Source organism: Anolis carolinensis, chromosome 1 (genome assembly GCF_035594765.1).
Source record: "Anolis carolinensis isolate JA03-04 chromosome 1, rAnoCar3.1.pri, whole genome shotgun sequence".
Classification (NCBI taxonomy): domain Eukaryota; kingdom Metazoa; phylum Chordata; class Lepidosauria; order Squamata; family Dactyloidae; genus Anolis; species Anolis carolinensis.
Window position 1 is genome coordinate 189,803,265 of NC_085841.1, and position 23,736 is coordinate 189,827,000.

General features: G+C 39.7%; 1 protein-coding gene across 3 annotated transcripts in view; it reads left to right on the top strand.

Annotated features, from left to right (window-relative positions):
- satb2 (SATB homeobox 2) overlaps window positions 1-5,093 on the top strand; it is a 188,419-nt gene extending 183,326 nt beyond the window's left edge. For all 3 annotated transcript variants that reach the window (XM_062962674.1, XM_003226080.4, XM_062962679.1), the window contains one exon: window positions 1,957-5,093. In XM_062962674.1, the coding sequence (XP_062818744.1) occupies window positions 1,957-2,412 (456 nt within the window). In that variant the 3' untranslated portion in view covers window positions 2,413-5,093. The remainder of the gene's footprint in view (window positions 1-1,956) is intronic.
- Window positions 5,094-23,736: the final 18,643 nt, after the last annotated feature.

Below are 23,736 nucleotides of genomic sequence, written 5' to 3' on the forward strand. Positions count from 1 at the left end.
CAGGGGGGTCGCCAAAGACCATCAGAAAACACATATTTTTGATGGTCTTAGGAACCCCTTTGGCAAAGAAGTCTGAAGATCCCGCACCTGTCCTCCTCTTGGTCCAGATCCATCATTGTTTGTATCCACAGTGCTCTCTGGATGTAGGTGAACTACACCCCCAAAACTCAAGGTCAATGCCCACCAAACTTTTCCAGTATTTTCTGTTGGTCATGGGAGTTCTGTGTGCCAAGTTTGGTTCAATTCCATCATTGGTGGGGTTCAATCTCTTTGGTTGTAGGTTAACTATAAATCCCAGCAACTACAACTCCCAAATGACAAAATAAATTCCCCCCAACCCCACCAGTATTCAAATTTGGGCCAAATTTGTTTCAGTGAATGAAACATGAGGAACTGTATTAATGGGTTGCGGCATTAGGAAGGTTGAGAACCACTGATTTAGTGACACATCAGGATTTTTCAAAATAGCTATACAGGCATTCCCCGAGTTACAAACATCCAACTTACATCCAATTCATAGTTAGGAACAAAGGTTGAGACAACAGGAAGTTAGAAAAATATATCTTTGTGAAGGGAAATTCACTCCTGGAAGAGTCATCATGGGGAAGAGGTATTTCCACTGAAGCTTTATCCTCAATCCTTGTTTCCACAACAAGCGCTTTTTTTCAAAATCCACAAGGAAAGAAAGTGAGGTGAAATCTTTAGAACATGGGCACAGACAGCAAAACAAACACCATGGGGGTGTTAATCTTGCCCTTTGCTATCAAAAGATACATATATATATATATATATGTGTGTGTGTGTGTGTGTGTGTGTGTGTGTGTGTGTATATATCTCTCGAGATAGAGAGGGGGGGAGAGAGAGAGAGAAAGAAAGAGAGAGCTGTGTTAAACTTTAAAATATCCCTGTCCCAATTTACAAAATTCAGCTTAAGAACAAACCTACAAAACCTATTTGGTTTTTAACTTGAAGACTGCCTGTATATAGTATCAGTATACACTAAGAATGTTTAAAAAACTTCATATACTGTTCTGGAGTATTTCCTTTTATGATAATTATGACATACCATCTTCATTTAAAGACAGTTCTAAGTACCGTATATATATTTGAATACAATACAAGTTTTTCAGCCCTTTTCAGCCCTTTTTAGGGCTGAAACAGCCCCTCTAGAACTTCTGAACTTGTATATTTGACTAGCCATTAAAAAAATAGAATATTGAGCTACATGAGTCTGTTGCCCTGATTCAGGCACAGTTCTTTATATTCACATCTTATAGACCTAAATTGTGATGGTGAGACTATGTGAAAAAGGAGAAACTTAAGGAAGGAAGGAAATCAGGACAAGTACAATTAGTAGCAGTAATGTACAACAACAACAAAATAAATTATTGATGGTTTGGTAGGGTGGAGAGATGAAAGTGGCCAGCAAAATCTCATCTTCCAATGTAGCACAAATCAATTGTAGATATGATTTAAGAGAATTTTACAGCAGTCATCTTCTCTTGAGACAAAGCAGTGACCAAGCCTTATTTCATGAAGACGCTAGATTCATGGTCTGTCTTCAGATATAGCCTGAAAGTCTAGTAGTGTGTTAAACCTAAACAATGATGGACTCTCCAATTTGCCAGCAAATTCATTCTCAATGTGTTGTCTCAATGTGTTCTTGTTTTGCAGCTAATTCTTTTTTTCCTCTTCTTAAGAGTTATTTCTCATCAAAAAGGGTGTGTTATTCATATACATGGTCTTATTGTTGCTCTCTGCTTAATAAAAGGAAAGGTGCTTCCTCCTTCTCAGTGTAAAGAGGGTCCACAGATCTCCTTTTCATATGGATGTTTTTCCATTATACAGGCTTATGGGCTTTTCTTAGTATTTTGAAATCTTGGCCAGCATAAAAAAATATTGATTTTATAAAAGTATTTGTCTTATATTTTGTGTGTATACCCTTTTACTTTTTAGGTACTTCAAAGACCACAGTCGCAGCCAACCAAGGAAAACTCACCTCCCAGAGAAGAGCCCGCACTTCAACCTTCAGAAGATACATGCACAAAGAAAACGAGATCCCGCACTAAGATTTCTTTAGAGGCTTTGGGCATCCTTCAGAGTTTCATCCACGACGTTGGCCTCTATCCAGATCAGGAGGCCATCCATACCTTGTCTGCCCAATTGGATCTACCTAAGCACACCATCATCAAATTCTTCCAGAACCAGCGTTACCATGTAAAGCACCATGGGAAGCTAAAAGATCATTTGGGGACAGTGGTGGATGTGGCAGAATACAAAGATGAGGAGCTGCTGACTGAGTCAGAGGAGATTGACAGTGAGGAGGGCTCTGAGGAAATGTATAAAGTGGAAACAGAAGAAGAGAATTCTGAAAAAAGCAAGGCAACTCCATCAGAAACGGAACAGAGATAATGTGAAAACATCACAGGCAAAAGCAATACATTGATCCAAGACCTTTTACTCTCTCTCTCTCTTTTTTTTTTTTGGCTTCTTTTAAAAATGTGTTGGGGGTATTTTCAGTATGCATAAAATATTTGCAAATTGAACAATTATTTTGCATAACCCAATCAGACATTCCCTTGTGATAGGCACTTACATGTTAGACTTTTTTGTTGACTGAAACAATGTTAACTGTAATTCTTGTAGGATTACATCATTACAAAACCTTGCACTTATGAAAAGGACCCTCTAGCAAGGTACAGAAGAAGTAGACCTATGAAATCAATGAAGGAAATGATAATGACATCAGTGTATGTGTGTGTGTGTATATATATATATTATATATATATATATTTACATCAAATATATGCATATATGAAATTTGCATGGGACATAACTTTACAATCTGAAAGTATAGACTGTGAAATGAGCTCGTTAAAAATGAGTCTTGTTTATGTATTAACAAAAAAGAAAACCACTTCACAATGAGTTGCTTTGGCTTTTAGATTAACTATTGCCTGCTCTCAAGGGTGTGGTTACTATTTTGGAATACCTATTTATTTTCTATGTTCATCCCTGATTTCTTAAAATGATTATTATGGCTTCCACTTCGGCAGCTTGTTGGGCAATTTTTGAGGTATGCATTTTAAAAATCCAAATCAACACTGCCAAAAAATAATAATTTAGAAAAAGTGCAAGAGAAGGTGAGAGAAAATTTGAAACAAAATCAGGGCACCTTAAAATAAACTGAAATGAAATAACTTTTAAGAAAACATTAGTAACTAATGCACATTTAATGTCACAGGGCATGGTTTGTTTTTTATCCTTTTTTGTAGCAAACAGATGGATTTTCACAGACTTTTCTGTGAAAATTCAGTGCACAGTAGACCTTTCTGTTAATAAGATCTTCATGAACAGTCGCTTTAATGAGATTTAGTAGTGTGTGGACTTTTACATTGAGCCACAGCTAATAGTGGTGATTTTTCTTCCTCTGAAGACGCAAACCATCTACACTGTTACTGTGCAACTTCTCTTTGATTCCAGTGGGGCGTGTGCAGATACATTTCTTGTTCTTGTGCTCCTCTAGTGTCTGTCTGATATTAATGTTTAATAAAGTTTTTATAAGTGAAAGAATAAAACTGAATCGACAGCTATTATTCTGGGCAAGTGTGTCTAGTTCTTAGTCAGTTAAAGGGTCTGATGGTTCTCCAGTGCCAAATTTCCTTCCATGTTTTTTTCCCTGTCACATTAGAAATATTATACTTCGTCTAAAATGTTTTTGGTGAATAGCTTCCCTAGGTACAGTTTTTCCATGGTACGGCAGACTTGGTGGGAACATATTTTTGGAACTTGCTGAAATTTTCAGTAATGAGAGTAAGCCAAACAATTTCTCTGCAGTCACTTCCTTGTCATAAACTGAAACCTTTTCACAGTGACCTAACATTGCGATTCCGTTACATAAAGCAGAACTAATGTTGACTGACTCTTCAATAGTACAAGCATTAAAGCTGCAATCTACTATAGTCTCCAACAGGTTTTTAAAGCTAAGGTTTGCAAGTAACACAGACCGTATTGATATTCCTACTGGGCATAAAGATATCCCTCCGCCCCTCCTTATCCTGCAAAGGATATTTGGACTTCCTAATGTGTCTGGGTTGATTTGTGGGTTTTTAAATTTATTGGCAGGCTTCCTTTTGACACCTACTTTGTAACTTTAAACAAAGACCATGCAATATATCACCTGGAAAGCTGTTTTATGTTTCTTGCACAGGCATTGTAATATATAACTGTTAATACTATTTATATATTTGAAAGGTATAAAAGGCAGGCTCTGTATAGATAGTTGCTCAGAACGTAACAACATACAGGGAGACAACATGTTGCAATACTAGCTAATTGTAGCTGCTCAATAACCTCTGAAATTTTAAAGGGACTTTTCCAGAATCAATCACTGACATCCACAGTGTATCTGTATTCATTTCATATATCTTTGGAAAACAATGTTGACTGAAATTCTTCATCTTTTCCTTCTGTAGTATGCTGCAGCTTTAATCAAAAATTCAGTCGGCGTTGCTTTATGTTCTCTGTCAAGGTACTCTTTCCAAACCCTTATTGAAACTCTCTTGCTGAAATGACTACATACATGTGATATTGGTCAGGATGGCATCAGCATTGGTTATTTTCTAAAAAAACACTTTGACCAAAAATTTAGTAGGTATTTTGTTTTCAATGCTGAATCTTGCCTTTTTTCTGGTTTTTTTTCACTGCCAGTTTTGCAGTGGTTCTTCGAAGTGAATCTGTGGGCATTTTCGCCTGTGGTCTTGCCAGAACTTTGCGAAATACAATGCATATATGTCTATTTATTCAATATTCATCATATAATATCTATTTGGAAAAAGAATCTTTTCTTGTAGTGCCTCTTAACAAAGCACAATTTTCCGCCTTTTTTGTGAAGTAAAAGAAAACTTTTAAAAAATTGTGTTTATTGCAGTATCAACAATGTGAATGAGGATTAACATATTGTAAATGTTCTTTTTCCATGTAAATCAACTTGATCTTTGTTATCACTAAGTGATAATTAAATTTTAACTTATGTGCATTGTTAGTCTGTTAGAATTTTTTGGTTGTTGAAATAAAACACATTCAGAAAATGAGTTAGTTTCTGATGTCATCTTTAGGGGCTGCTTCCTGTCTTCTTGAACTCATATGAAACACAGTCAACAATAACATTCCTTATTCTAGGAATATAATTGAGGCCACAGTCAAAAAGTTCTAATTAAAAATCTTGTTAAAAGCCCAGAAATCCTTCTATTTTTTTGTAAGTACAACATTCCTTCCAACCATTATACTTCATAACTTTAATAAATATTAATAATAATCATTTTCATCTTTATTTATATCCTGCCACCAGCTCCCAGAAGGACTCAGGGCGGCTCACAAAGCACTCAAAGGTGCAAACATGCAACATACAAAAATTGCAGAAATAATAACATAGAACAATAACAGCCAACATAAATATCTCACTTCATAAAACCCTTTGGTTAAAATCAATAAAATACAGCAAGAGCTGCTGATATAAAACAACAGTAATCAATCTCAATCATTTAAAGTGCTTGGTGAAATCCAGGGTCCTCACATATATTCATTAAAGGAATCTAAACATTGTTAAAAGCTTGTTGAAAATACCATGCCTTCAATTGTGTACGGAAGGCTTGAAGAATGGGGGTTAGTCTGATTTATTTAGGGATGGCACTCCAAAGACGGTTGCCACCACCGAGAAAGCCCTCTCTCTCGTCACCACCAACCGCTCTTGAGACAGAGATGGGACTGAGAGGAGGATCTCCCCAGTAGATCTTAGCACCCATGGCGATTCTTAGAAAGAGATGCTGTTTCTAAGATAGGCTGGACCCGAATGGGTCTTTATAGGTAACTAGCTGTGCTCGGCCACGCGTTGCTGTGGTGAAGTATGGTAGTATGGGAAATAAAGTACTGAGGAATTGGTGGTAGTTAAGGTAAAGGGTAAAGGTTTTCTCCTGACATTAGGTTCAGTTGTGTCCGACTGCACACTGAAGTGGATTATATGGCAGTGTGGAGTCAAGATAATCCAGTTCAAAGCAGATAATATAGGATTATAAATGGGTTATATAGCTGTGTGGAAGGGTCTTGAGTCTACACTGCCATATAATCCAGTTCAAATATGATAATCTGTATTTTATAGGCAGTGGGGAAGAGGCCTAACTCTGCCTGTCCCCTGGGCTGAGTGGGTTGCTAAGAGACCAAGTGGGCGGAGCTTAGCCTTTTAACTGGCAGCAATTGGATAAAAACAATTGTTCATCTCCCTCTAATTAGGACTTTATTTTTCTTTTCTTTTTGTTGTATGAACATAGAGGCATGGATGAGAGGTTGTGCTGCCAAATTTAGTGTTTCTGGGATGTGTAGTTTTGTTGTTTTGTCCTAGGCTGAAATTTAATTACCCTTTTATATATATAGCTAACCTGCACTTTGAATGGGGTCCGGAAACTCATCAGCAGCCAGTTTAATAGAGGTATGGTGTCCTCCCTATAGCCAACTGCAGTTAGTAATTTGGTCACTGACCTTTGCACTAACTACAGTTTCCGAGCCGTCTTCAAAGGCAGCCCAACATAAAGTGCATTGCAGTAGTCCACTCTAGATGTAACTAAGGTGTGGACCACTGTGGCCAAATCAGGCTGACCAAGAGGACCTATGTCTTGTCTGGATTAAGTTTCAGTTTGCTGGCCCTCACCCAGTCTGTCACAGCTGTCTGTCACTGGTCCATGATCCGGGGAGCTTCCTTGGAATGTGGTGGAAACGTAGAGTTGTGTGCCATTTGTCTAGAGATGACACAGTTTCAGTGTCTAACAAATAACTTGCCATTTTGGGGGTGAGAGTTCTTGTGAAGATGCAGACAATTAGGTCATGATTGCTACATATTTAAGCCACTGTATGAACTAAAAGTCAATCCCACTTCATAGAAATGAAAAATAATAGTTCTTCCAGATTTGAATAAAATTGTTTTTGATCACCGTGAGAAGTTTCGGCTTTGCTGAAGTATCTAAAACAGGGTTGGGCAACTTCTGGCTTAGGATACAATTTTTGCCTTTTCACCCCCTTGTAGTTATAGTTTTGGCCGCATTTTGTCTCTTTTCCTAAGCTAAGTGTGTTGGTTTGGGGCCATTGGGTGGATCACTTGAAAAAAAAAATGGAGATGCATAGTGTCCAAAGGCAAACGGAGGCGAGATCTGGCCTTCAGATCATTCTTTCCCTACTCAAGTGTAATTGCTTTATGGAAAAAACCACCAGCCATCCAAGAAATTGATGGGGTGTTTCAAGAGAATAAACCTGCAGAAATGATAATCATTAATATTTGACAATGGTTTTTGGCTTTGGGGGTAAAACATACTTTCTTCAAAATGGAGGTAAAGCGTCCATTCTGTAAACCCCGGTACATTCAAAGAAGCAAAAAATCTCACAATGCAACTGCTGAAAGCTCATAAGTAAATAAATAGAAAATTAACACAAATAAAAATAAAAGAATAAAGCAAAAAAGGGAGAGTTTGGCTAAAACTGTCTTCATTACAAAAAAGATGCATTTCTTTGATTCATCAGGACTTAAATTTAACATGGGTACTAGGCTTGTGCATTTCAGATGAACCTTGATCCATTTCTGCTGGCCGGATGCTGTATTCATTTTTGGGTGCCTAGCCGGATGGCTGTATTCAGACCGCAGCCACAAAATATGGCTAGATCTGGCCCATTGGTGGCAATGGGGGGGGGGCTTCCCAGGCTCCCCTTCCTGCCATTTTTAGGGTCTAGGGTTAGGGTTAGGGTAGGTAACTGTAGGTAGTAGTTTTCTGAGAATGAGGGGTTTCTTTGTATTTGCTTGGATAATTATTAATAATTATTAAAAATAATAATAATTATTATCTTTTAGAAGTATTTTCTAAAGGAAAGGAGGGGAGATGATGGATTCTGGCCAAGTCTCTCCACAAATTGACACCCAATTAACTGCTGTAGTTGTTCTTTGTACTTTTTAATTTCATGCCAGGAGTGACTTGAGAAACTGCAAGTCGCTTCTGGTGTGAGAGGATTGGCTGTCTGCAAGGACACATGGAAGTTTGATGTTTTACCATCCTTGTGGGAGGCTTTTCTCATGTCCCCCATGGGGAGCTGGAGCTGACAGAGGGAGCTCACCCGCTCTCCCTGGATTCGAACCGCTGACCTGTCGGTCTAACAGTCCTGTCGGTACAAGGGTTTGATCCATTTCGCCACCAGGGGCGCCTTTCTTTGTACTACTGGCAGGCAAGAGGCAACAGTTAACCAATACGTACTATTACTATATTTTTACTAGAAAATTCAAAAGGCAGAGACGAGCAGCACAGAGAGACATATAAAGAACTAGTTTGCAAAGAGGAGCCCCCATTGGCACAGCATGTTAAAACGCTGAGCTGCTAGACTTGTGGACCGAAAGGTTGGTGGTTCGAATCCGGAGAGCGAAGTGAGCGTCCACTGTTAGCCCCAGCTTCTGCCAACCTAGCATTTCGAAAAGATGCAAATGTGAGTAGATCAATAGGTACTGCTCCAGCAGGAAGGTAACAGCACTCCATGCAATCATACCGGCCACATGACCTTGGAGGTGTCTATGGACAACACCAGCTCTTCGGCTTAGAAATGGAGATGAGCACCAACCCCCAGAGTCGGACACGACTGGACATTAAGTCAGAGGAAAATCTTTACCTTTACCTAGTTTGCAAAGGAAAGTGTTAGTAGTTGTTTTCTGAGAATGAGGGTTTTCTTTTTGATTAATAATAATTATTATCTTTCTGAAATTTTTTCTGAAGGAGAGGAGGGGAGGAAAAAAAGTGAAAGGGTGACTCAAGGCTCTCAAAGCCACCCAAATATTTCTCAAGAAAAGCACACCACAAGAGCAAAGAGAAAGAGATGTTTTTTCTTTCTGCCAAGCCCTCCAAATGCGCGTACACCTCACACCCCACCCATCCCTCCCACACGTTCCCAACTCCCAGTCAGTCCCACTAAATAAACGGAATCAAGAAAATAAAGTAAAATAAAAAAGAGTCCAGAGAGCCAAGCCTAATAAAAAAATCAAGCTGACCAAACTGAAACTGTTGTACTTTAGACTTATAACATGATTCATCAGAAGAGTGGATAATACTTGGTAAAGTGAGAGGTAATAGGAAAAGAGCAAAACCACATCACAGTGGATGGACTCAATCAAGATACTCAGAATTCTGAGTTTGCAAGAGTTTATAATAGTTGAACACCTCTAATAACAGGTGATAACAGGGTGTCACATCTAATTTGTAGGGTTGCAGTTGAAACTAGCTTTAAATTGTGATAATAAACTACAACAGTAAGTTTCCAGAAATGAATAACTCAAAATGTATACAAAATACAGTATAAACAGGACAACAGCATAAAACATGGTTAGATCCGCCACCACAGCAAAAGCATTCAGATGAGGCAGTAGCAGAATTAGAACAGATAGGGCAGTTCAACATGATGGTTTTTGCCGACATGTTAGTCTCTGTTTTCTGGTGATACCACCCCCTGCCACTTTCCTACGCTTCCAAGTTTAACAGAAAACACAGGAGAAGCTCACAGAAAGTTCATCTGCTTAGAAAGTATTCCAATGTATAGGTGACCAGCTCAGTCCTATACAGAATTCACAATCACATAGCCTCAACACAGAGAACTCCTGTAGACCTAGGTGTCCAGCAGATAGAACTCTCATGGGAGGTATAAAGGAGCCCCTGGTGGTGCAGTGGGTTAAACCCTTGTGCCAGCAGGAATGATGACTTGAAGGTTGGGTTGCTGACCTGAAGGTTGCCAGTTCGAATCCAACCCGGGGAGAGAGTGAATGAGCTCCCTCTATCAGCTCTAGTTCCATGTGGGGACATGAGAGAAATTTCCCACAAGGATGGTAAAAACATCAAAGCATCTGGGCATCCCCTGGGCCACGTCCTTGCAGATGGCCAATTCTCTCACACCAGAAGCAATTTTTAGTTTCTCAAGTCACCCCTGACACAAAAAATGGGAAGTATATTCCAACAAAATAAATATTTTCTTTTTTAATATAATTTTTATTAAAGGTATTTCAAGCGTATTACATACTTAAAAAAGAAAAAATAGGGTAAAGAAATGGCGAGGGAAGTTTATTTATTTTATTTATTTATTTACAGTATTTATATTCCGCCCTTCTCACCCCGAAAAGGACTCAGGGCGGATTACAATGAAAATATATGGCAAACATTTAATGCCATCAGACAAACAACATACAGACACACACAGAGGCATTTAACGTTTCCAGCTTCATGATTCCAGCCACAGGGGGAGCTCTTGCTTCACCGTCCACTAGTGACTGTACTTCCTCATTCCTTTCCGGCATGTTGCTGACAGTTTTATGGTGTTGTAAATTAGTTAAATTAGCCTCCCGCATAAAGCGTATCCTAAATTTCCTACTTGACAGATGCAATTGTCTTTCAGGCTGCATAGGTCAACATCAAGCCGGGCTATTGACCGACCCGGGCTTCAAACTCATGACCTTTCGGTCAGTAGTGATTTATTGCAACTGGTTACTAGCTAGCTGCTGGGTAAACCTCACTGCATCTGAGCCCCAAAACCATCAACCTAAAAACATAGCTCAAACTTTTGCTCTCCCTGTCTACAGAGCTCCCCACTCTGCCTGTTCAGCAGCACCTTATTCTGCCTTTTCTCGTCCCTCTGTTTCTTACACTGCAGGTGCATCTGCACTGTAGAATGTGCAGATTGATACCATGTTAACTTCCATGTAAACGGAGCTCCATGCAGTCATGCTGGCCACATGACCTTGGAGGTGTCTACAGACAATGCCGGCTCTTCGGCTTAGAAATGGAGATGAGCACCAACCCCCAGAGTCGGACACGACTGGACTTAACATCAGGGGAAAACCTTTACCTTTACCTTTACCTTTACTTAACTTCCCTGGCTCAATGTTATGGAATACTGGAGTTTGAAGTTGTGAGACACTAGTACTCTTTGGCAGAGGAGGCTAAAGACTCTATAAAACTATAGCCCCAATGATTCAAGAGCATTGAGTCAGGGAAGTGGTGTCAAACCGCATTCATTCTATAGTGTAAATGCACCCTGTGGTCGACCTCCTGCACCAGCAGCCCCATGTTGAGTTCCCATTCAGTCCTCTTGTGTGTAGTTACTTTTGAACCAGACCCAAGTTCACTGGCTCTGTTATCTTTTTAAAGTGATGGCAGGTTCATGTCCTCAGCCATCACGGAAACCACGTTAACTGTCATGGTGCAGTGAGATGGAATCACAGGAGTTACAGTAGTTGAAACACCAGCACTCTTAGTCAGAGAATGGTAAAGACATTGTAAAACTCCAGCTCCCATGATTTCATAGCATTGAGCCATGGGCAGCTAAAATGCTGTCAAACTGCATTAATCCCACAGTGTAGATCAGTGGTTCCCAACCTTTTTTTGACCAGGGCCCACTTTGACCAGGGACCACTTTCCAACATTAGTAACAAAGGGGTTACAAATCAGTTTTTGGTCAATGTTTTGGTTTGGTTATTTGAGGTGCTGATTCAGAAAATTGCATTGGATAGACCACATCAGCTCTAGTTTCTGATACAGAACATATGCTATCCAGTAGTCACCATCTCCACATCCACAGTAAACCGTATTTAATAATCTAGAACTGATGTGGTTTGTTCAATGCAATGGTCAACTCTGCAGAAAGGAGCTGAAATAAAATAAAATAATTAAACAAAGAAGGAGTTTCACAAACCAGATTTTCATTCTCACGGCCCACTGCTGGGCTACGGCCCACAGGTTGAGAACCACTGGTGTAGATGACCCCCAAGTGTTCCAATTAAAGGTAGAGCTTCTAATTTTAGAAATACACACAATACAAAGGAAGCACTTTTGATGCCATAATGTTTAGTGCTGCAGAGTTTAACACATTCTTCATCATACCAGGCAACTCACTGAAATTTACCCTGTTAGTAATTTCCAAGCAGTCAAAAGAAATACCTGCTTGGATTTATTTTATTTCTTACAGGGTACCTCCAGGTGGCAAAATATCTCTGAAAGTCTCAGATTTAGTTCCACTATAAATCCATTTTATTTTGGAGATCCATATGATGTTTTGCACATGCAGACTGTAGTGAACCTTACCTATTAGGCCGGGAATGAAAGCCTGGGTAACAGTGAGTGAGGCAGGCCTCCATTTTGTAGAGGAATGCTAGGCAGCCATCTTGAGTATAGTTAGAAAGAGGGAGGAGCTTAGAGAGAGGAATCCTAGGATTGGCCAGAGCAGATGGGAGGAGCCAAGTCTTAGAGTGCAGAGAAAAAAAGGAGCTCCGAGGCAGTTCGGTTTTGGGGTTTGGAGAGGAAAGAGCAGTTTGGAGGGGGTGTGTGTGAGAAAATTGAGAGCTGTGAAACTGACAGGGTAGGTCAGGCAGTTTGGATATCTTGGGGGAGATAACTCAAGGGATTGACTTTCACTACTGGGCTGGTTAATAGAAAGACTCTAGGTTAGAGTTAGTTAACAACCCAGGGGAACTCGTGACTATTCTTAGCAAATAGAGCAAGGGTTTTTGTGACCAATAGATAGATTGGTTGGTTGGAACTATTTGAAACTAAGTGAAGTAATCTGAAACATACAACTAAGTTAAGCTGAAGAGCTTCTGTAACTGTTTACACTTATGTACCTCTCTGAAGTAATCATTTGCCTGTTTTAAGAAAATAAATTTTTATTCTCTTTTCAACTTTCAAAAGTGTATCTTTCCATCAAGAAGCCTTTATAATAGTTCCAGCAATACAACAATAAAATACCACAGAAAAGCCTCATAGTGAACATCAGTTTGGGAGCTAGGGGTGGAAACAGTGTGGGCAGGGAATGGGAGAAGCTTGCCTCAAACACATTTAACAACAAAAATCCTAAAGACCTTTTAGGTTGGTGGCAGCTACCATTTAAAAAGAAAATCTAAACTCAAACGATGTACCATTGCCTCTCACATACGTGTGCTCACGTGTGCTCGTGTAGAGTGGGGTTGTAGTACGTTATAATTGGTGGCAGCGCCAGGATATATTTGGTGTCTGTGCGATCTGTTATATTTGGTGTCCACTCTTCATTATATTTGATGGCAGTGGTGGGATAAAAAATATTCCCCCCTGCCTGAAGGAGCCTCTCCGCTCTTTGTTATACAGACACATTCCCTGGGAGCTCCTGGCATTATTGAAGACTTTTTAATTCCTACATCACAGGTTGGTTTAAATTAGTGGTTCTCAACCTGTAGGTCCCCAGGTGTTTTGGCCTACAACTCCCAGAAATCCCAGCCAGTTTACCAGCTGTTAGAGTTTCTGGGAGTTGAAGGCCAAAACATCTGGAGACCCACAAGTTGAGAAGCACTGGTTTAAATTGACTTAGTACTTTCTGAACTGAAATGTATTGTGTTTCTACTGACACAGGAACAGTTGAATGGGGAAGACATTAGGGAGAGAAGTATATTTCAAGCAAGGGAATGGATGCAAACCTGTGACTGCTCGGGTATAATCAAAACAAAAAGAATTGGAAAATTATGGGATCTGAATGAGCCCGTTAATGCTCTCTGAGTATTCTTGGAAAGGCGGGGGAACTGTACAGGAAGGTATTCTGGAAAAAAAAACATATGGGAACTTCTTTCAGCTCTTCAGAAGTGATCATTTGGAAGGCTATCATGGCAGAAATATTTTTATTAATACTTCTTTTTCACCATACTTTTACCTGCTGCTGTTGTCTCTTGTCAAACATATTTGAGTCTCGCAGACATATGTATTTCCATCATAAATTGAATGTAAGTGAAAAAAATAAACATAAAACTGTTTTTTGTTAATTATGGTTGTGAACATACTGCCTTTAAAAAAAACCTACCGTTCATTATTAATTTTGTACTACTTTCGCAAATAAAAAGCGGAATAAATTAAAACATTCTGGCCAAATCTGTTTGACTTGTTAATTTTTAAAATTTTATCAGATTTCTACAGTAGAATTATAAATAATAATCTTACATTTAAAACTATAATTTCCCTATACACGATCAAGCATACCTGCATTTAGAATACGTACACAGAGATGTTAATTTTTAAAATGGAATAAAGTATTAAACTGATTAAAATTAATTCAGAAACAGAACCATTTTGGTTGTTCTAACCCTACCCTCCTTATTTTGCCACAAGCCAATGAAGAAATTAGTGTTTAAGTTTTGAGAAAAATAGGGGGAATTAGGGTGTTGATGGGCTCAAGCCATTAATTTCACTGATGTTGCAGGGCTGAAGCAATGCTCACACATAAATATATTGGTGTTGCGGTCAACTGCACTTTTATATTTAATTAACTAATTAATTAATATGTGTGCGATCTCTCTCCTAGAATAGGTTATACATGTACAGAAAGAAGAGTCCCATTTTTTAAACCAGCTCCAGGGGCTCAACTATCTTAATCCATTTGACCTTTTTTTCATGTCAGGAGTGACTTGAGAAACTGCAAGTCACTTCTGGTGTGAAAGAATTGGCTGTCTGCAAGGATGTTGCCCAGGGGACACCTGGATGTTTGATGTTTTGCCATCCTTGTGGGAAGCTTCTCTCATGTCTCTGCATGGAACTGGAGCTGACAGAGGGAGTTCATCTGCGCTCTCCCCGGGTTGGTTTCAAACTGGCGATCTTCAGGTCAGCAACCCAACCTTCAAGTCAGCAGTCTGCCGGCACAAGGGTTTAACCCACTGCACCATCAGGGACTCTATATCCATTTGACCTAACCAAAAAGAAAAGACATAACTTTAACTGCCATTGGTCCAGCCTATGGGTTTCTGAGATGTGTATCTTGTTAAGGCATCAGAGCTCTCTCATAGAGATGAACAGAGATCTGACAAAACTACAAATCCTAGAATTCCAAAGCATTGAGCTTCAGCAGTTAATAATGTGGCATTGCATTGCTACAATTCTACAGAGTGGGCACAGCCAAGGATTCCAGTATCCGCATCAGCAAGGATAAAAGTTTTGAAAACATCACATCAGCCTTAGTTTGAAAGCATTCACCAGTTAAACTGGACAAATTAAGGAGGAAGTTAATTACTCTACACCAGGGGTCCCCAAACTAAGGCCCGGGGGCCGGATGCGGCCCATCAAAGCCATTTATCTGGCCCCCATGGCACAAGGGCAGAAAGGGGTTAGGCTAAATAACCCAAAGGGTCTCTTCTTCTCTTACAACCATTATTATTATTATTATTATTATTATTATTATTATTATTATTATTATTATTATTAACATTGAGGCTGGGTGGCCATCTGTCAGGGGTGCTTTGCTTGTGCTTTTGGTGCATAAAGGCAGAAGGGGGTTGGACTAAATAGCCCAAGCGGTCTCTTCCAACCCTCTTTATTATTATTATTATTATTATTATTATTATTATTATTATTATTATCATTGAGGCTGGGTGGCTATCTGTTGGGGGTGCTTTGCTTGTGCTTTTGGTGCATAAAGGCAGAAGGGGATTGGACTAAATGGCCCAAAGGGTCTCTTCCAACCTTTTTTATTATTGTTGTTGTTGTTGTTATTATTATTATTAATTATTATTATTGCTCGATGGCCAACTATAGTCCGGCCCTCCAACGGTCCGAAGGATCGTGAACTGGCCCCCTGTTTAAAAAGTTTGGGGACCCCTGCTCTACACTAATGAACACCCATGGGGCCTCCAATGGCGAAGTGTGTTAAAGCACTGAGCTGCTGAACTTGCGGACCAAAAGGTGGCAGGTTCAAATCCAGGGAGCAGAATGAGCGCCCGTTGCTAGCCCCAGCTTCTGCCAATCTAGCAGTTCGAAAACATGCAAATGTGAGTAGATCAATAGGTACCGCTCCGGCGGGAAGGTAACAGTGCTCCATGCCGGCCACATGACCTTGGAGGTGTCTACGGACAACGCTGGCTCTTTGGCTTAGAAATGGAGATGAGCTCCAACCCCCAGAGTCGGACACAACTGGATGTAACGTCAGGGGTAACCTTTACCTTTACCTAATGAACACCCATAGCCTCCCTTCTTTTCTCCTCACTGATGCTAACCTTACACTGTAAAGTTAATACTGTTTGACATTACTTTAGGAGCCATGGCTCAATGCTATGGAATCCTCAGAGCTGTAGTTTGGTGAGGAACCAACATTTTAGCAGAGAAGGCAAAAGATCTTGTCAAACTGCAACTCCCATAATTCTTTTTAAATTAATTTTATTAGATCTTCACAATGAATTAAAAATAAAATAACAACAAACACTAAAAAGAGTCCAATACAAATATGATATCAATTTTTTTGTGTCAGGAGTGATTTGAGAAACTGCAAATCGCATCTGGTGTGAGAGAATTGGCTGTCTGCAAGGATGTTGCTCAGAGGACGCCCGGATGTTTTGATATTTTTACCATCTTTGTGGGAGGCTTCTCTCATGTCCCGGCATGGAGCTGGAGCTGACAGAGGGAGGTCATCGGTGCTCTCTCCGGGTTGGATTTGAACCAGCGACCTTCAGGTCAGCAACCCAACCTTCAAGTCAGCAGTCCTGCCAGCAGAAGGGTTTAACCCACTGTGCCACTGGGGGCTCCAATATCAAAATTTTCCCACCTCATTACTTTCTACACCCTTACCAATTAAAACTAACAACTAAACTCTAGCAATAATAATAATAATAATAATAATAATAATAATAATAATAATAGAAAACTTCCCATGATTCTAAAGCACTGAATAACAACAACAACAACAACAACAACAACAACAACAACAACAGGTGGTCCCGGTGGTGATGGGCACATTGGGTGCCATGCCAAAAGATCTCAGCCGGCATTTGGAAACAATAGGCATTGACAAAATTACGATCTGCCAACTGCAAAAGGCCACCCTACTGGGATCTGCACGCATCATCCGAAAATACATCACACAGTCCTAAATGCTTGGGAAGTGTTCGACTTGTGATTTTGTGATACGAAATCCAGCATATCTATCTTGTTTGCTGTGTCATACTATGTCGTTGTGTCAATAATAATAGTAATAACTTTATTTTTATACCCCTCCTCCATCTCCCCGAAGGGACTTGGGGCGGCTTACATGGGGTTAAGCCCAAATAAAAACAATAACAATATAAAACTCATCAATGGACAAAAAGACATGCACAATTAAAATTTAAACATTAACATATAAGGATAAAAGCAACCTTAATAAAACATGATTTAAACATGGAGAGGTTGAACCATGGCAGTTAGGTGTTGCCAAACTGCCTTAATTCTACAGTGTAGATGCAGCCTGAACCTAACCTCTCTTCCCTAGATCTCTGCTTTCTATCTGTCTGTCCTGTTCTGTCCAAACATGCAAAGAGATCAGGCTCATGACGCATTAAAATGCCAAACTTGATCTCTGTGCTTTTCTCCTCCCCTTTCTCGGATGACATTTAAGAAAATTGGACTACACCAGTGCTTCCTCCAAGTTTGTGATGATCTTTCCCACCCTTGCAGGAAATATACAGAACTGTAGCAGCTCATTAAAGCAAAGAGGGATGTAATGGAACAGTGCAAAAGAGGTGTTGTGTTAAGTCCCTTAGGAAACCTTCTCAAAACACAACAAAGGGAGAACTCCAAATGTCCCAATGGAAACATAGCCCGGAGAGGCCACAGAGAACAGCAACGATGTTTTAGACACCCTTATTAATCCTGGCTAACTTGGAAAGTAATGTTGAAACATGAGGTTTCTTCTAAATACAGACCCAAAAGAGGCTGTGAAAGCTGTCAAATAAAAGAGGTAGCAAGCCATGGGACAGTTATGCCATATGGCAGGCAGCTTGCTCCATTCAATGCATCTCTGTCTAACAGGGCTCTATTAAAACATTCTCCAGTCATGCTTAACCACTGGCACCAGCGATTTCTACTGGAAAGCTGGAGGGCAGCATCCTTTGCCAACTCAATTTGTGGTGCAAAGCCAAAAAGGCCTGCAACGTAGTTCTTACAATACAATGCCTTTCAGACCACCAATCAAGAGAATCTGAGATGTTCACAATGTTACTCATGCAATTTAGGAGCCACTTCTGAATCACCAGAGTCTGGAGAGGCCAACTCACCAAATTACATTAAGAACAGCTTTGTTGGGGGAGGGCTGTAAGTTTGAGCAAAAGGCATGCTTTTGAGAGCTACTGACAGGGGAAACATTGCTGTCCAAATATGGCTGCACCAAAAACTTCTTTCAGTCCCACTCCGCCATCAACTTTGCTGGACCAGCTATGTTGTCTGAATGCCCATCATTGTCTCCCAAAGGAGTTACTCTATTCTCAACTTAAGAACACAAAAGATGTTAGAAGTAAAATTACCAATGAAACCAGAATTATGGCTATTAGGTATACATGAACAAAAATTAGAAAAGAATAAAGATAAACTTCTGTTCTTACTAACAACAGCAGCAAGAATCTGCTATGCGAAGGTATGGAAAAAAAATGAAATTCCAAAAAAAAGAAGATTGGCTGAAAAAAATTCAAGATATAAAAAATATGGATAAGCTTACTTTCCTACTCGCAAAAAGCAAGGGAAATCCAATAAAGGAAACAGATTGGGACAGTGTAACAAAATATTTAAGGAGGAAAATATAAGATAGTGATAGAACAAATAAGAGGATAAAATAATCAGTAAATAGACTGGAAAAACAGTAATTAAATAAAAATAGAGATAACAAAATAATAACATATAGAGATAGGTCCATATACGTTAACAGAATAAACAATAAAAAGCAGAGAAAGAGAAGGGAAATTACCACCGGAGCAGAAAAGGGGGAAAGAAGACAAGGAGAAAGAGAAAGAGAGAAAAATGGAAGAAGAAAGAAAAGGAAGAAAACCTCCAAGAAGATGCCCGGAAGTCAAAACTATTCAAATCTCTTTTTATTGTTTTTTAAACCTTTTCTGTCCGGACCCCCCCCTTCCTTTCCCCATTTCCCCTATCCCTATACTCCATTCTACCTCTTCTTTTTCCTTCTCTTTCTTCTTTTCGTTCACCCATTCCCTTATCTATTTTCCTTTATCTATCTTTCTAAGGAACAAGTATGTGACTTTCTTTCTCTTTCTCTCTTTTTTCTTTTCTTCTTTTTATTTTAATATGTATATTGAAAAAAAGCTTTAATAAAGATTATATATTTTTGAAAAAAGAACGCAAAACAGAATGTCAGTGGACAACAAAAGCGATTTAAAGATGGGCTTAAAGCTAACCTAAAAAATATGGAATAAACAACACGAACTGTGAAGCTCTGGCCCTCGAGCATTTTATCTGGAGGTCAGCTGTTACCTACAGTGCCATGGATTTTGAAGAGGCACAAATGGAGGGCAAAAGGGAGAAATGTGCCAAAAGGAAGATGTGTCAAGCAACCCCTTGTCATGACCACCATCTGGAAATCGATGTCCTCACTGCGAAAGAACATAAAGATACAGAATAGGTATCTACAGTAATTTATGGAGAGACCCACTGGCAAGACTTTACCCTTGAAACACAATCATACTTGGCCATAGTAATCAGATTCTTTATCTATCTTTTGCCCACCCAGTTTAATAGAAGGACCAATGAGCTGATTTAGTATTAAGTAGCTTCCCAGAAGCACATTTCATTCAGTTGAGTAGCTTGGTCTTCAACAGTGACCACCCAAATGAGAACACAAATGGATAGTCATTCCTTGATAGTGTGGGGATAATTGCCAATTTTGTATACACTTTCGCGATTCACGATTCAGCTTTGCAAGATGATCTGACTGTCCAGTATTTAGATATTACCCCTTGCTATAGACTTGGTGTTGAAGGCCATAGGGAAAAAAAGTCAAAAATGAATTAGGAAGGCAATGAGCTATAGCTTTTAAGTTTACTCAACTGAGGACTGAAATCCACTTTCCCCATTCACATATGTGTGAGAAAAATATGTGTTTATGTGATGACAGAATTTTATTTATTTATTTATTTATTGCATCATTTCTACCCCGCCCTTCTCACCCCTCAGGGGACTCAGGGCGGCTTACAATATGAGCATATACATCAAAACAGTTTATATCACGTTTAAAAATCCATTTAGATTAAACATCACATTAAAATTAGAAGCTTATATTAAAAACCTATATAGATATACATATAAATATACATTCAGGCGCATTTCAAGTCCAAGTGGGGGCTATCAGTGAGTCGTATAGTTATTAATTAGATCTCATTTCTGCTGTTACTCTTGCTCAAAGGCCTGGTCCCATAACCATGTTTTCATTCTTTTTCAGAAAGACAGGAAGGAAGGAGGAATTTCTCTCAGGACCACTTCATGCAGGTCACCAGATTCACCATATGTCATGGTGACTCCAGAGGTGCCTGTCGGCTGCCTAGCTTGTTTCAAAGGCAACACAGGAAGCCTCTTCTGCTGCCATCATGGTGGCATGCGCCAGATCTTCTATAGTTTTACAGCTAAGCCCCACAGGAAGTAGTTCAACGTTATCTGATGGTGGGCTCCTTTGTAAAACTATAGAAGATCGTCTGAATGATCATATGATCCTTCCCCACTCTTGTCTAATGGGCAGGGAGTGTTTGCATCCAAAGGAGGTTGTTCTATCATCTTTCAGTTTTCTATAGTGCTCTTTCTATGGGTCGGGGAGAGATGGAGATTTCTCTCCATGATTTGCACTACTTTCCTGATCCTGCTTTTGATGCCTTAAGCAACTTGTTGTTCCTGGGGTTGTTGTGTGTTTTCATAGGTTCCAGAAGCATTCTCTCCTGACGTTTCACCTACATCTATAGCGGGCATCCTCAGAGGTTGTGAGGGATATACCTCATAACCTCTGAGGATGCCCACCATAGATGTGGGCAAAACGTCAGGAGAGAATGCTTCTGGAACATGGCCATACAGCCCGGAAAACACACAACAATCCTGTGATTCCGGCCATGAAAACCTTCAACAACACGTTGTTCCTGTATGCATTGAAAGGTTGTGTGTGTGTATAGGTGGTGCTGCAAAAGTCCTTGCTTGTATGAAGTCACCATGCAAATAGAGACATCTCTTGTTCATACCTTTTGCTTTCTATATGAAGATGGAGGGTTTATTGTTAGAACCTTCCCCTTCAAGTGTGGGTCTAAAATGGGTACATTAACAACTAAACGGGGCTTTTGTGATGTTTCATCACAAAAATATTAATACTTGATTGATTTCATGGAGAATGAAGCCAAATTATTATTTTTCCAGTTATCCAGAAATTGATCTCTTTGACGGATCAATGTATATTTGGAAATCAACATTCCAATGTGGTTGCACAGGCAAAATGTTTCCACTACAAGTTAAAATCAATTAGACAGTGCCTTACCCTTCTGCTGAGAATTTGAGTGAGGGGGTTCTTAAAAGGTCTGCCTCTTCATTTTCCCACTTTCTGCTAGAGGCTGGCAAAACACTTTTCACGTTGACACTACTGGATGGAAGGATCAAAATCCTAACATTGCTATAACAGATTTTGAAAGTGTTTGTGAGGCCTGCTCTGAATCATATTTCAAAGAAGGAAACTGGCTTTCTTGAGTGCCAGATTTCCTCTATAGAATGTGATAATACACATGATGGAACATATGAAAAAGCCAATCGTACTCTGCTCATTTCTTCCTTAGTGAGATTCTTATTTTGATGTGGGCCCTTATCATCACCACATATTGAGCTAAAATGTGGACACGGATAATCTTTTTCACTACAGAGTGATCCATTGAGTGCATTGTTTCTTTTATTACTAAAATGTTTTCATAAACAATGCCAAGAACATATTTTAAAATGGTGAGTGTAAATAACGAGGCACATAATACATATTTTTTTTAAAAAAGAGGCTGCAACATATGGCTTTTTAGTTTTGACGATTTATTGCATTGGTTCCTAAACTCAGGTTCGCATGTTGTTTTACTACCAACCCTAGAATACTCCGACATTGATGGCAGTTGTTGTTGAACAATGACATGGGATACAAAGTTGAAAACTCTCAATATAGTGCTTGCCCCGGTGGCGCATTGGGTTAAACTCTTGTGCCGGCAGGACTGATGACTTGAAGGTTGGGTTGCTGACCTGAAGGTTGCTGGTTCGAATCCAACCTGGGGAGAGCATGGATGAGCTCCTTCTATCAGCTCCAGCTCCATGCGGGGACATGAGAGAAGCCTCCCACAAGGATGGTAAAACATTAAATGCCTAGGTGTTCCCTGGGCAACGTCCTTGCAGATGGCCAATACTCTCACACCAGAAGTGACTTGCAGTTTCTCAAGCTCCTCCTGACACGGAAAAAAAAACCTATCTTATGAGCAATCTAAATGTGTGTCTTAGGCATCATTGCTGTTGTAGAGGAACACACAGTTCTGATTCTTTTCTTTGAGGTATTCCAGCCTCCCTCACCCTACAAAATATAATGTCTGCAAAATCATTAACTATACATGATGGGACTATAGTTAAAGACAACTCTTCCGTGATAGATTGTATTATACTATTGACCACACATCTGCCGTAGATGTGTGGTTAAGGCTTTTTTTTTTTGCCTAGCAGAACAAAACTGAACCAAGCTATCACAGGGTGAGAGAGCTTACACAGAGTTGTCTGGCTATTTGTATTGGAAACACACCAATATAATAATATTTTACGGATGTCTCATGAGTGGGGTCTATAATAGTAACAGCTGCATTGAGCTCTTTTTTTAAAAAAAAGATTCTGATTTCTGTTTCTCTTCAGAGTGCTGCTGCTGATTCTCATCAGCACAAACAAATCTACAAATTGCAATATGAGACAAGTCACTTAGGGACAAACGAGACATGACAGCTGCAGACCCACATTACAATTGGACTCCAATATAGGAGGAAATGGAGGTAATTAAAAAAATCAAAAGCATTGGTAGACTATATCTCTACCAGTTGTTTCCACACTGAAAGTAAGTCAATAGTAGTGGTGATAGGGTGAAAATAGAGATGGTCAAAGGATAAAATACCCACCTTTTGCTTCTTCTAAACATCTCCTCCCCACCGTCTCCAACCACTTTTGAGGCAACTCATTTTGTAGCTGTATTAATGAGGGAGACCTTTATGCCAGGTAGTTTCAGAGGCCAATGTCAAATCCATAAAGGCTGCAGCTGGCTTTAATTTTCTTCCTGAAGCCTTGCCACAGGCTCTGATATGAATGCAAGTGCTTTGTCAAAATGATCCCATTCCACTTTAAGGCCCTTCCATTCTAGCTCTATTGTGCTCTTAGGCTACAGTCCTGCACACACATAGCTAGGAGTAAGTCCTGTGAAAACTGAATGAAACTTTGAGGAGCCATGGATAGGACTGTACTGTTAAGGCCTAATGCAGAAAATGTGGGATGGCCACCAGCCTAGACAACTTTCACAGGAATGGGACAGAGAAGTTGGAACCCATCTTATCCAGGAATTAACCTACCATGGTGGTTTGAATGTTGGAATATGACTCTGGAGAACAGGCTTTAAATCCCTGCTTGGCCATGAGAACCAGTAACAAAGACATCATGTAGTCTGTTCTAGTTGTTTGTGAATCAGGTATCTGGGACACATGGAAAGAACTTCCATAGGGATGAATAGGAGAGGGGAATTGCCCACTCCTGTTTATGTCATCCAGAAGAAAAGTATGTGGCCTTGTCTCTAACACTTTCCACTTTCAGCATCTGGAATGATGACCTTGGGCCCTGCCACATAGCCATATAACCCAGAATATCAAGACAGATAATCCACAACATC